General features: G+C 41.8%; 1 protein-coding gene across 5 annotated transcripts in view; it reads right to left on the minus strand.

The window, feature by feature from the left end:
* Positions 1 to 1,794: 1,794 nt before the first annotated feature.
* The window catches only part of CEMIP (cell migration inducing hyaluronidase 1), a 112,203-nt gene continuing 101,036 nt past the window's right edge, over positions 1,795 to 12,961 (minus strand). For all 5 annotated transcript variants that reach the window (XM_035335580.1, XM_035335578.1, XM_035335581.1 and 2 more), the window contains 7 exons: positions 12,247 to 12,458; positions 11,592 to 11,777; positions 10,701 to 10,905; positions 9,857 to 9,943; positions 9,377 to 9,534; positions 6,400 to 6,500; positions 1,795 to 5,535 (listed from right to left, as the gene is read on the minus strand). In XM_035335580.1, coding sequence (XP_035191471.1) covers positions 5,408 to 5,535; positions 6,400 to 6,500; positions 9,377 to 9,534; positions 9,857 to 9,943; positions 10,701 to 10,905; positions 11,592 to 11,777; positions 12,247 to 12,458 — 1,077 coding nt within the window. In that variant the 3' untranslated portion in view covers positions 1,795 to 5,407. The remainder of the gene's footprint in view (positions 5,536 to 6,399; positions 6,501 to 9,376; positions 9,535 to 9,856; positions 9,944 to 10,700; positions 10,906 to 11,591; positions 11,778 to 12,246; positions 12,459 to 12,961) is intronic.

Below are 12,961 nucleotides of genomic sequence, written 5' to 3' on the forward strand. Positions count from 1 at the left end.
CAAGGCCCATCCAACCCAGCCTTGAACACTTCCAGGAATGGGGCATCCACAGCTTCTCTGGGCAACTTGTTCCAGTGCCTCACCACCCTCATTGTAAAGAATTTCTTCCTTATATCTAAACTAAATCCCATTTTTCAGTTTAAAGCCACGACCCCTTGCCCTATTACTACATTCCCTGACAAAGAATCCCTCCCCAGCTTTCCTGTAGGCCCACTTTAGGCACTTGAAGGTCTCTGTGGTGCCTTCTCTTCTCCAGACTGAAAAAAAACAACTTTCTCAGCCCATCCTCGTCAGAGAGGTGCTCCTGCCTCTGATCATCTTTGTGGCTTCCTTTGGGCCTGTTCTATACATCCATGTCCTGGTGCTGGGGGCCCCAGAGCTGAATGCAGGGCTCCAGGTGGGCTCTCACAAGAGCAGAGCAGAAGGGGAGAAGCATCTCCCTCAGCCTGATGGCCGTGCTGCTTTTGATGTAGCCCAGGATGCAGTTGGCTTTCGGGGCTGCAAGCTCACACTGAAATTCTCATCAACCAACACCCCCCAGGTCCTTCTCCTCAGAGCTGCTCTTAGTCCATTTTCTGCCAAGCCTGTATTTGTGCTTGGGATTGCCCAAGCCTGGGATTGCCTGGTGGGAGGCCAGAAGGGGGGGGGGGGAGGACGAGAAAAGGTGGGAAAAGAGTGAAACAAAGATGAAGAAGTTGCCCTTGACTCCTTCCCGCGTCATTGTGGCTAGACAAATCTTCAAATGTCTCCTAAGCTAGGAGGCCTTGTGGGCTGTAGGTCCATATCAAGAGCAACGCACTTCTCATGTGGGCTTTTCTGCTGAAGGAAGGGCTGTTGGTACAAAATGGAGGAGCAGCAGGAGGCAGGGAGCTCGTGCATGTGGTGCCCCTGGGGCAGCCTGGTAGATCTCAGCATCGCAGCCCTTGATGTTATCACACTATTAAATTAGTTCCCCTTTTTTTTTTTTTTTTTTCCCTGCACGGGGTTTGTGGATCAATGTTTTTTTTTTTTTTTTTCCTCTCCCCCCCCCCCCCCCCCCCCCCTTTCCATGTAGTTGATCTTCAAAACATGATTGCATCAGGAATTTCAATCCGACATTAGTACGCAATGTGTGTTTTCAGTCTCCTGCCCTGGAGGAGTTATAACGGCAGGTGATGCCGTAGGCTGGAGCAGGGACCATATTCTCTAATGCACTACCTACCATTGTGGGACTTGGCTGATTAAAACTTGTGCTTGGATGTTAGAGATGCTGATATCTGTAAACACCCCCCCCCAAAAAAAAAAAAAAAAATCCCATTCCAGTTTTGAAGCCTCCAAATGTTTTATAGCACAGTCTGCTCAGCTGGCACTGCCCCAGAGTGAAAAATTTACTGTCTAAAGGTCATATTTGATCTGATAGTGAGATTATCAAACTTTAACAGCTGCCCACTACAAAACCTTTGTGTTTTATATATTATTTACATGTATATACATACTACATGTTTACCCTATTTAACTAAGAAAATAAAATATTTTGTGAACAGGGAAACTAAGGAAGGTTTTTTTCTGTCTTTTAAAATAAGTAAGGAGCTGTGTACCTGGATGCAATAGGTGGGGGGGTGGAGGGGGGTCTCCACTCTAGACCTAGTGGCATTTCATCAGCCTTATTTTCTTATGAAACTAAGCTACTAAGAGGTAAGCTAAGACACTTGAGGTGCAACGGTCTGAACAAACTGAGTTGGATGAAGAAGGTGATATTCCAGAAAATACCAGTTCACTCTTAGAGAGATACACTGAAGAGACAAGAGTCAAAAATAAAATAAGAAATTTGCATTGAATATTTATTTTGATAAACATTGTGTACTCCGAACAACTACATGTTATTTCAGTTGTAAGCCACAATCTTTTGGAACCAATGTCCCAACAGCTCTTGTCACCATAAAACAGACAGTCAATGCATTACCACATTCTGCGGACATAGAGAGCTTTCAAGTGCAAAGCAGATTATCAGAAAAGCCATATTGCCGACCTCCTTAACAACCTAGGCAATGCTAAACTCCAGTAAAATGCTTCGTATGTCTGCAATTTAGTTGTCTTAGTGCCATTGTAATAAATAAATAGAAAATATATCTTTTTATTGGAAAGTCTATAAGAAAATGTACAAAACACTGTACATCTAACTCCGAAAAAGGACCAGCTATTTCGGCAACAGGTAAAATAAGCATTTGAATAGATGAAAAAAAAATAAAAAGAGAGAAAAAAAAAAAAAGAAAAACAAAACAACAAAAAATCAAACAAACATCCAAACAAGCAAACATCCAAACAAACAAAATCCAATCAAAAAAAAAGAAACATTCTGACAATGGCAACTGCGTTGGCAAACTTGAGAACATTTGCAGAAATAAAACCTTATAAAGAGGATAACTGCAGCTTGTGCAGGGACTGTTAAAAGGATGTACAAAGTATAAGCAGTCAGTTAATTCACTAGTCAAAATGTGCACGTTTAATTCCTACAACAGTCAAAGATTGAAAAGCAATCGTATGGCACAAAACTATTGCTGACTGGTGATGGCATCAAGCTAAGCTCTGCCTTCAGAGTAACACACTGACTTCATCCCATACACGTCAATGGGAGCCCTTTGCATTTCACGGGAGTGCCTGCCCCATTACACTCTGCTATGATGCTCTATTATCCCTCAGGCTTACAGACTGCAGTGATCCTGTACTAAGTATTCACAGCATGAGACCCAGCCCTAGCTCCAAAACAGGCCCCATGTGACAAGCTTTGCATGATACAATAAGCTACTTAAAAGTTTTCTTCTCCTAATAAGACAAGATTTTTTAGGAAAAAAAAAATCCTAGAGCCAAGTCTTATGATTTCACCCTGAGAATTCCAAAAACTGTAAAATCAGAAGCTACAGCTTTCACACAAATGCAGCATGCTTGTAGTAGCTGAAGACAACAGTCTAGAGGACAGCCCTGTGTGGCACGATCCTCCCAGGTGTTTCCACATGAATGGGAACCTCCACCGACCCAGGGGAACACTGCTCCACAGGGTGGGTATAGTAAACCAGATCCAAACCAGGTACATTCTGAATCTCGCTTTCCTGCCCATGTCAAGTGCTCATGAAAGAAATGCTCATGGTTTGGTCCATCTCATGGAAGCGTGTGTGCTCCAGTGGTACAGGTGCAATTATACAATCAGAACTGCCTCGGCGTGGTGAAGATGTTTAGATGAACCAGCCTAAAACACTCAAGGGATTTTTTTTTCAGTGTATTTGCTCAACTTCAGGGATCTGGCTCTGTTCTGGCTACCAGAGAATGTCAGAGAAGCGATAATTGGATCGTCATGTTTTAATTCTGAGACTGGCTTTTTAAAGGAATAGTTTGTGATTTGAGGGTGAAATCCCCAAACCATCATAAGACATCGAGAAAAACAAAAACAACAAAACCCACCATCTTACTTGCCTTTTTAAAGTGTTGCCCATTTATTCTGGAAACAGCAGAAATGCCTAAAAATCAAAAATGACTGTGCTGCTCCTTCATTAACAGGCTCTTGTTCAGAAGCAAGGGAGGGACAGCTTGGATTATTATTTTTTTCTACATACACATGACATTCAGCTAGTTCAAAACAACTATACAATAAGACTGAAAAGAACGTTTCCAGTTTCAAAACCCAGGAGAGGCTGACATTCAGAGCAATCGATCTAAAAAGTAGGGTCCGGGCTTACAGAGTTCAGCATCAGCCCAGCTGTGGAATGACTCACTAAATCATCGCTCCTTCATCCTAGTTACAAGACAGTATTTTGGATACTGTGGGGGAAATAAAAAAAAAAAAAAGTAAAAAAAAAAAAAAAAAGTGATTTAGTTACCAAAGCTCTAATTAAACCAGAGCAAATTGAAGTAACTATCAGCAACAAGAATAATTTCTGTAGCAATGTGAGCTGGGAAAGACAAATTAGGGAACAAACCCGGATATTACTGGCAAAATTGACAATTATATGTGCTTTTCAAAGCTCTTCATCCTCTCTCTAATTCCTCCTCCTGACAGCCACAGACTCTATGCCTTCATGGCACTTCTGAGCAACAGGCAGAAATACCACTGAAGACTGGAAGTGCTTACAACAAGACAATCTTTAATTTCCCAGCTTCAAGAGGTGTCCCCGGGGGGGGTGCTGACTCTCACTCATCTGCCTTCATTCCCCAGCTAGTGCTTTGAAGAAGGGGGGAAGGAGCCACAAGACATCCAACTAGTGTATGGGGATTCCCACTCTAATTCTTCAGCTTCCTGGTAAGACCTCGAAGACTTCTACCTCTGCCACCTTCCACCTAGATTTCATGCAGCTCTTCCAGGGGGTCAAGACATGCCTGTCCTTAAGCCCGAGGACGTGGTGGGAAAGCAGCACCCAGCAGACCAGCCCACCCTGTTCCCTCCGACACCCCTGGAAAGATAAGGGCTGCTCACCCAGCTGTGGCTGAGCAACCCAAGTCCCAGTATCCCCAGCTGAAAATGGGAAACCTTGAACAGGATGCTCTCTTTGACTGGCTACCATAAACCTTCCAGACTGGCCCTGAACATTATTATATGGAGGAACTGGATGCGAGAGGCTGAGAAAGTGTATGTGCTGAGTGACAGGTCTTTTCTTCCATCCTATGGCTAGTTGAAGGAAGACCGCCTATTTGAGTGACCACTATTGAATGTCCTGAATCCGTACAGGAGAATCACAGTTCTCCGAGCAAGCAGAAAGATGTGGTTGCACCAATCTCTGTTGGTGTTGCTTTATTTGCTCCTCTCCTCTCTTCCCCATCTATGTGCCATGGGTTAGTGTTTACAATACGGATCCCAAAGAGCTTGATCAGTTGTCACAGAAACTTTAGGGTAAATTCTTGCTGTCCGGTTATCCTAGCATCTAGGTAATCATTCAAATACACTCTTGCTGTCTTAGATTTTCAACCAGCCTTCGAACTGGCTAGTTACACCATGAAAAAAACAAAAACAAAAACAAAAAACACAAGTTTTTGGACAATGTGGAGTCTGGTACAAACAAGAATCTTCAGAGGCCTTTAGGTCTAGAGCTGATCCTTCGAGAGACAGCAAATAACTTAGTCTGTCGTGGGCGTGCTGATAAAACCAGCACCTTGTAAATCTGGTCAAACCTTGCTTAAGTGACACGAGCATCAACATGACATCAGTGAGCAAGTCAGCTGGTGAGGAGCTGATGATCACGGGATATGTGCTGATGACAGAGGAATGCGTTTCCGTCACATGTGGCCACTCTAGCTACTTACAGTAAGATTTCTTTTTGAACAACAACAACAAGAAAATGCTACACTGCTGGAGCACGCTGGTGATGTGCTTGTCATGACCAGTCAGTAGTCCGTCCGACTGGGGGCAGTGCTGGCAGCCAGAAGGCGAGGCGTCGTGTCCTCATAATTTCATTTTCTTCACCACAGGAATTGGCAGTGCTTGGTAGATTTTAGCCGAGTCCTCATTAGTGACCAGCTTCACCCAGACAGGACGGAAGCTGCCTTTGAATCCAACAAAAGCCATTTTTTCTGCAAAACAGAGCAAATACATTAGGAGTGCATCAGGGCTGGAAACAAATAGGGAAGCCAGTGTGTGGCTACACCCACATGGCTGGACGGATGCAGGTGGTCAAGAGCACAAATGTGCATGCAAACTTTGCCAATAATGCATTATCAAGATATTAAAAAATACTTTCCTGATGAAGTTTAATTAAAATTGCATTTACGTGCTGAATGCTTGCATTAGTTAACAATAGCCCTTTTGTGACACATGGCAGAGGAGAAAGAGAGCAGGAAACCCCCTGTCAGAGCAGGCAGCTTGAGATGTCTACTGAAGCTATCATCATTTGCATGGTGGTTATACGCAGGGGAAAAAAGCTTGCAGTTATTGCTGATCAGAGCATTATGCACAAAGAACAATAGTGTAGTGCAGTACGCGATACTTTGAAATCAAGATGCTTGGTTTCAAGTTGGAACTTTGTTTCAAGAGAAAACCAGATAAAAATATTTACAGACAAATATTAAAAAAAAAAAAAAAAAAAAAAAAAAACTGTTTTGGGGCATATAGTGAGGGGGAAAAGTCCAATATTTCTATTGTTAAAAGACCTCTTTATTTAAAACAAATCTGGAAGCCCTGGAATTTGTTTACTCTAACAAAAACTGCCAGGTCACTTTTCCATCTACAGTTTTAAACCAAATGCTGTTATCCAAACCTGCGGGGGATACAAACCTCCTGAATAAGTAACTGACCGCTCCCAGGATGTCTGAGCGCATGCTGATAGAAATAAGCAAGGCAAAGTTTAGGGGCCGAAAAAAAAATGTGTCTTTATGGGAACCATGGGAGGGGGAATAGATCAAAGGGTTGTTAGATCTGCATTTTTAAAACGCAGTTACCTTTTAACCTAAAGCCCTCTCCTGCTCCAAGTTTCTCCAGTACTTTAGTCCACGGTCCTCTTGAAATGAATCTTCCTTTAGACGTCACCAGCACTATAGAGCTGAAGGAAACAAAGCCATTTATAAACAGATTAAGAGTTAGAAAACAGTCCTCGCTTGTCTGGCTTGAGCCTGTGTGACTCAAAGACACCCATGAACTGCAGTGGTTTCTGCCTTAATGGCTTTTGTCAAAGCTAACATCTTAGTCATATGTTCACTTTTCCAATCATGCAAAACCCATTAGAAAACAGATGGAATTTGCCTCTTTTTTTTTTTTTTTTTCTTTTTTTTTAACACACTGGCTTCTGAGGTGTCACAAATGTTTCCAACCAGCACTTCCATCATGCTTTGCTTGGAAAGGAACATGCTCTCCCTGGGATGTTCATTGCAGGTCTCAAATAATCTCTTGGCTTAGATTATTATTATTATTATTGTCCTACTTGCATATAGTTTTTCATCTCAAAATTTCTTGGGGTCCTTTACAAATGCAAAGTGATAAACAAAAGACTTGAGTTAAGTACTTTAAACTAGTACAAATCTGCAAGCACTTGGGTAAAACTCAGTAACCAACTGGGCTTAATTCTAAAAGTGTAGAATTAAAATCTGAATTAAACATGAAGGGGTAATCATACAGTGAAAATTGTCCAGAGTGGAGCAGAGGCCACTCAAGGACGTTAACTCATTGCTTCCTTACAAGATGCACAAACACCTCCAAGCGTTATCTCAGAGTGTATCAAGGAAGTGCAGTACACTTCAGTGAGCTTGGTGGAAGCTTGCTACTAAGTTCAGTGGGGCTGGGATGCCGTTCTTGCTCAGCTCTTAATTAAAGCTGCATGGCAGAACAATTGAGCAAACACTTGTTTAGTTAAATAATTGAATTCCACCTTGCAGGGTTTCCATGAATGAAGCTTTCCTGACTCAACTGATTCTCAGCTGAGAGCCTTGCTGGGTCTGCTTTCCTGCATCACAGTGGACACAACTCGCTAAAATTAATTAGGCAGCAGCTCCTGCAGAGCTCAAGCCCTGAGCTACTGAGTGCCATAGTTACATCCTAACACCTCAGCTGGAACTGGAACTGTTCAGGGGAAAACAGCAATGGATGGTGGCAAAGGAAAAATAGAAGCAGAGGAGTTAAGAGTCATTAGGTCTTTTCCTAAAATAAAACCGAGGTGTTAAAATCCACCAGTGCTTACAAGAATGGACTGAGCCTTCAGGCTGGTTTTTGACTATTTTGTGCATGCTGAATCGCTTCTTTGTTTTCTTTTTTTTTTTTTTTTTTTTCTATTTAGTAAAATCTTTAGTTTCTATTAAGCCTTTTCTGGTATGGAAGTTTAAAATAAATTAAACAGATGTTTTGTTTTCTTACCCCTGGGAAACTCATCAGATTTTTTTTTTTTAAAGTAATTTGGCCTGCAGAGAGTTCCTTAAATGAACCAAGAGGCATGCCATTGCAAGAAACAACTCTTCTCACATCCCCAGACCTATAAACCAATAAAAGGTGTTCCAGGAGTATCTTCATGAGAGGCTGGCTAGATGTTTTGGGTGGTGGGGCCTCCTCCCGTCTGTGAGCACCACTCCTCTGTACAGCTCGTGCCCTGCGCCGCAGAGGGGGAACGGTGACAAGAAGCTGCTGGCTGTACCGTCCCTCCTTTATGGTGTCCACGTACGACTGAACACCCTCACTCAACAAATGGGTGAACAATGTTTCATGGTTATAGGTGAAGTCTTTGTCTGATTGGAATGGAAAAGCTGGTAAAGCTTTTGGTGAAAGGAGAAGAATTTGAGGGTTCAGCCTTAGCAAGCACACACAGCTGAGTGAGACCCAAGAGCTGCTGACCAGGTTGGATCTAGTTCCAGTCCTAACTCTAACCCTAATCCTAATCCAGTTCCAATACTAATCAAGAGAAGACAATGAGGCTCAGATAGGCTCAAATGCACTTAAAGCCTAATTACAATTCAAAATTCCTCTAGAGTAAGAAAGAATCCATACAGCAGGGTTCAGCGGGGATAGAGACTGGACTTTTTGCAAAGGAGGATGATGGTCTCTGTGAAATGTCCTATTTTATTTTTTTTTTATGAAAGAAAAGTGAGCAATTACTATACTTCTCTACTGTAACTGCTTGATTTTTTTTCAACCTTTAGGACTATTTAAGACAGTAGAAACACTTTTGTATCCTCATGCATGGCACCCCACTGAAAATTCCCCCCCTTCCCCCCAAAGGCTCTAGAATAAATCCTAGAAAATTATCCTGTTGATCTACCTACAGTTATTTCAGATGGCTCATCAGCAAAGCAATCATAATTGTATTAAATGTTAGGTACCAGATTTCAAATCAAAACAGGCTTAATAACAGGGAAATAAGTGCATTTCCCTGTTATTCCCTTTACTGTTCCCACGGGCAAACCCACTGTCCTCCAGGATGCAAGAGCATTCGTTGGGTACCTACCACCCACTTGCAAGTCTCTGCATTTCTGTCTGCCCATGTTTTAAAAATAAAAGCACACAGACCTTAAGTGTTGGCAGGGAACATGTGCAAAGAGGAATGCATTTTATTAGTGGGATTTTCTGCTATTTGAGGGAGTGTGCAGGCAATAGAAAAATGTAAACTGTGCACATCTGTACCGATAAGTGCTGAGTTTATTCTTGAATTTAAGCCTGCAGTTTATCTGTAACCCACCACATAAATGTGGATCTGCAGTTTATTAATCAAATGTAGCTCTGCAGCTTATCGGAGGCTTGATCTGTTCCTAAATCACAGTCTGCATCTTTCTGCAGCCTGAATGTCCTGTGCACATTTGGACTCTGTTGGAGTCAGCAGGTACAGAAACACATTGCTAGCCCAGTCAGCCTGGCCTGTGTTAGGTGACTAAAGCCACAAAAAAGATGTTTTGCACAGCATTCTTGTAAAGTATGCCTTAGTAACAGCAGATTACTCACTGATCTTTGATGTTGTTGACATAGTTTTCGATTTGTGCTGGGATTCCTTGTAGAATTGAATTCTTGAATGTTACTCGGTCAACCACTTTCCCATGATGTCCATCAATCACAATCAGTTGAATACCCTCATCAGTGAGGAAAAACCTTACACCATCAACCTGTGTGGAGGATAAGGAATATTCTTGGTTTATTGAAGAAGCACAGAAGCAAAACATTAATTTCTTAGAAGCACTGATAATGTTGGATCAGGGGACTGCTCCTTATATCAAAGGGCAGAATTCCAGATCACTGAGGTCAAGCTGTCCAAGCTGTCCAGCTTTTTTCTTTTCTTTTCTTTTCTTTTTTTCTTTTCAAACTACAAAGCAAAAGTGACCCAAATCTAACTATTCATGGTAACATAATAAGCAAGTTTTCCATAAAAATGAAGCAAGTATCTTAGATATCTTTGTCTCATAAAGTTCACTGGGATGACCTGCTTACCTCAATGTATGCAAAGTCGTCCTTTAGGTGGAAGTACTGTTTCTTGTAAGTTTCTATTTTCACTTCCAGTAGGTGATCCTTTGTTTTCTGTTTATTTAAAAAAAAAAAAAAAAAGTTTCTGATGAGGATTTCCAATACCTGAATGCTGAAAGCATTTTAAACCTCAAAAATCAATCAGCAAGAAAGCTACATAATAAGCTGTGACTTGCCAAATTGCATTGCTAATGAGACTGGGCACAATGGTAACCTCTCTGCTCACCCTGCCAGCATCTAAATTGTTTCACCAAATGGCAGAGCTTAAGTGATTGTCACTTTGCAGAGCTGATACATGATTCTGTGAGGCTTTGCTATGCATTCCTGCTTCAAGGGTGATGAGTGGAAAACAAAAGAAATCAAAACAGAAAAATATTCCCCTCCTTCCCTCAGAACCAGACTGGACAGGATACAGGAGACAAAGTGTTGTGCAAAATCCTTTATATGAATGAGACACTCAGCTGAGCAGTTCCTTCTGTTCTTACAGCCTGGAAGAGCTGGAGGCCACGCAAGCATACTTGTCTCTCTCCAACATCACATTCCCTGGACCAACCTGCCTTCCAGATCATCACTTTTTACCCTGTGCTCTTAAGCACAGCTTCAGCTGAAGGCATGAACAGCTCTGTCCTTTGAGGAACAATGCGCTCTGCGCTTGCAAGAATATGTTTCATATAATTTTGTATGCCTGGTCCATTTCAGAAAATCAGGCATGGGATATCCTGAATCCAGTACAAAGTCTTTCCATGACTATGGGAACAATAACTACAGATTCACAATGACAATAATTCTGTGATAAGAACAGCTACTTTACCAGCTGTGCACTTGATAGCTTCTTAGGCATTGGCACTTCTACTATGGGCGTCTCAATGTACTTGGGATAGGCCATGGCTTCACAGTCACTGACACCAGCATGCTTTGGAATCACAGCTTTGATCCTTATTCGTTCACAGCCTTTAACAGAGCAGAAAGCAAATCTCTCCTTCTCATTTTGAGCTTTAAGTTTCAGAAACAGCAGCCTGTGGATAGGAGAGAAGAGTGAAGAGCATACTTCAGCATTCTGAGCAAAAATGACTAAGTCCCGTTTTCAGTGAACTCTTTCCTAATGCTCTGTAGTAATGCATGTTGCAAACCCTCAGTCTGCAAATGATATTGCTGAACATATTACATGCAATTAAATGGATGCATCTCAGAAATGGCTTGGGGAGGTCAGGGAAATTAAGACAGAGATTAGCTGACACCTGAACTACCTTAGAGCTCTATTTTATAATGTTCATTTATGCAGAGAGATAAATGGTTTTTATTTTATGTTTCTTTCTTTCTTTCCCATTTTTAAAAATTTGTTAAAAGAAAACAACAGATTTCACACTCTTGGTTCCTGTGCATCCCTTAGTATTTATAAATGGTTGATGTTCAAAAGAAAAAGGGTTGGGTGTGTCTCCAGTTCAGTGCTATGGTCCGCACTTTACTTTTTTTCCTAATTTGTATTCACTTGGCAAAACATTTCCCAGAGTAGCTGGCAGTGCAGCACAGCCTATGAATGACTGGCAGCTGTGGGAGTCCCAAGAAAATTAAATGCTGGTCACATTCCCAGAAAGAATTCCCATTTTTGTTGTGATCCCTGCTAATGGCATTAGCCAAAAGGCTCACGATTTCAGCAGCTTTCTCAGCACTGTGTCCAAATAAGTAAGGGTCATTTCCTTACCCAGTGTCCTCATCCCAGTAGTAGTATCCCTTGCTAGGATATCTGTACTCCAGTTTCTCCATTTGAGAGGTTCTATAGAAGGTTCCAGTTTTGTATGTTTTCTTCAAGAGACGATTGTGAATGTCTGACAGGATGGAAAATGTCGTCCCTCTAGGATAACAAAACCCTACTTGGATCCAGTCGTTCCTAAAATAGCAAAGACCCAAATTATAACAAGTTGACACATGACTATTATTTTTCTGGGCATGTTAAAAGCCAATTTAAATAAATCACTCTGAAATGTAACTTATTTTTTTCATGGCCAGTTAAAATTTTAATGACTTGGGATGAATCAATGCCGTGTAAATTAGACACAACATCCGTAGGTTAGTTGAGCAGTGGGGGTCAGATCCACTCCTGACTCCTACACCTCCAACTTCCATGCACCGGGAATGAATTAGCTCTAGGCTTCTAAAAATGAATGGTGTTATCTTCCAGGGCTTCCCTGGGGAGGAAACAGGAATCTGAGATGTCAGATGGAAGATGGTGAAGTCAATGGGCTTCCTGGAACAAGCATGTTCATTCTGGAAGAGTTCACGAGGCGATGAGCTCACCCATTAAAAATATGCAGTTACATTATTGAGCAGGAATGTTGGAATTCTGTTGGATCACTCACTTGTTGAAGTTGATGAGCCATATGGCCAGCTCTTCAGGGGCCGTCTTGTCCCAGTGGATGGTGTAGCCTTTCCTCAGAGTTATAACCGGCTGATACTGCTGGTAATGAGTGCTTTTGCTCAAAGCCCCTTCCAAGTAGAGTGGGTGATTGTGGTAGTCATTTTTTATTATTTTCATTTTGAGGTTGGCTGGCTTGTAGGCTTGGATGTAGATCTAGATGAGAGAAGGAATGAACTTGAGTAAAACATTAAAAGCTCAGCTACTTAATAGCTGTGAACTTGTGTGAGGCCTGTGACTTCAGCAGTGACTTGTATGACATACACTTATACCTGTATGTTCAGTTTCTTCAGTTTCCTTTTCAACAAAATAGACAGTTTTCAGGGAAAAAATAAAAAAAGAAGATAATTTTCTTATCCACTGAGTTCAAGAGTGTGTGTCAGTTAAGGTTGGAGGGAGGCCTACAATATTTAAAAGTGTTAATGGCAACCCTTGGCTGTGGGATGTCATCCACCTCAGACATTTGACTTCTGTTAAACAAGGACCCTTCTGTCTGGATTTCAGAAGCAAGAAAAACAGCTCAGTGGTTATGAATTGATTTTAGTGGCCCTACACTGAAAAAAACAACACTTGCAACACCTAAGACTAAAAAAAAAAGGTGCTACCAATGAGAGGAAAGTAAGGGCTCTCTCCCGGCAGTAGGGTGAGAAGCTCGTGTG

Source organism: Oxyura jamaicensis, chromosome 10, assembly GCF_011077185.1.
Source record: "Oxyura jamaicensis isolate SHBP4307 breed ruddy duck chromosome 10, BPBGC_Ojam_1.0, whole genome shotgun sequence".
Lineage (NCBI taxonomy): Eukaryota > Metazoa > Chordata > Aves > Anseriformes > Anatidae > Oxyura > Oxyura jamaicensis.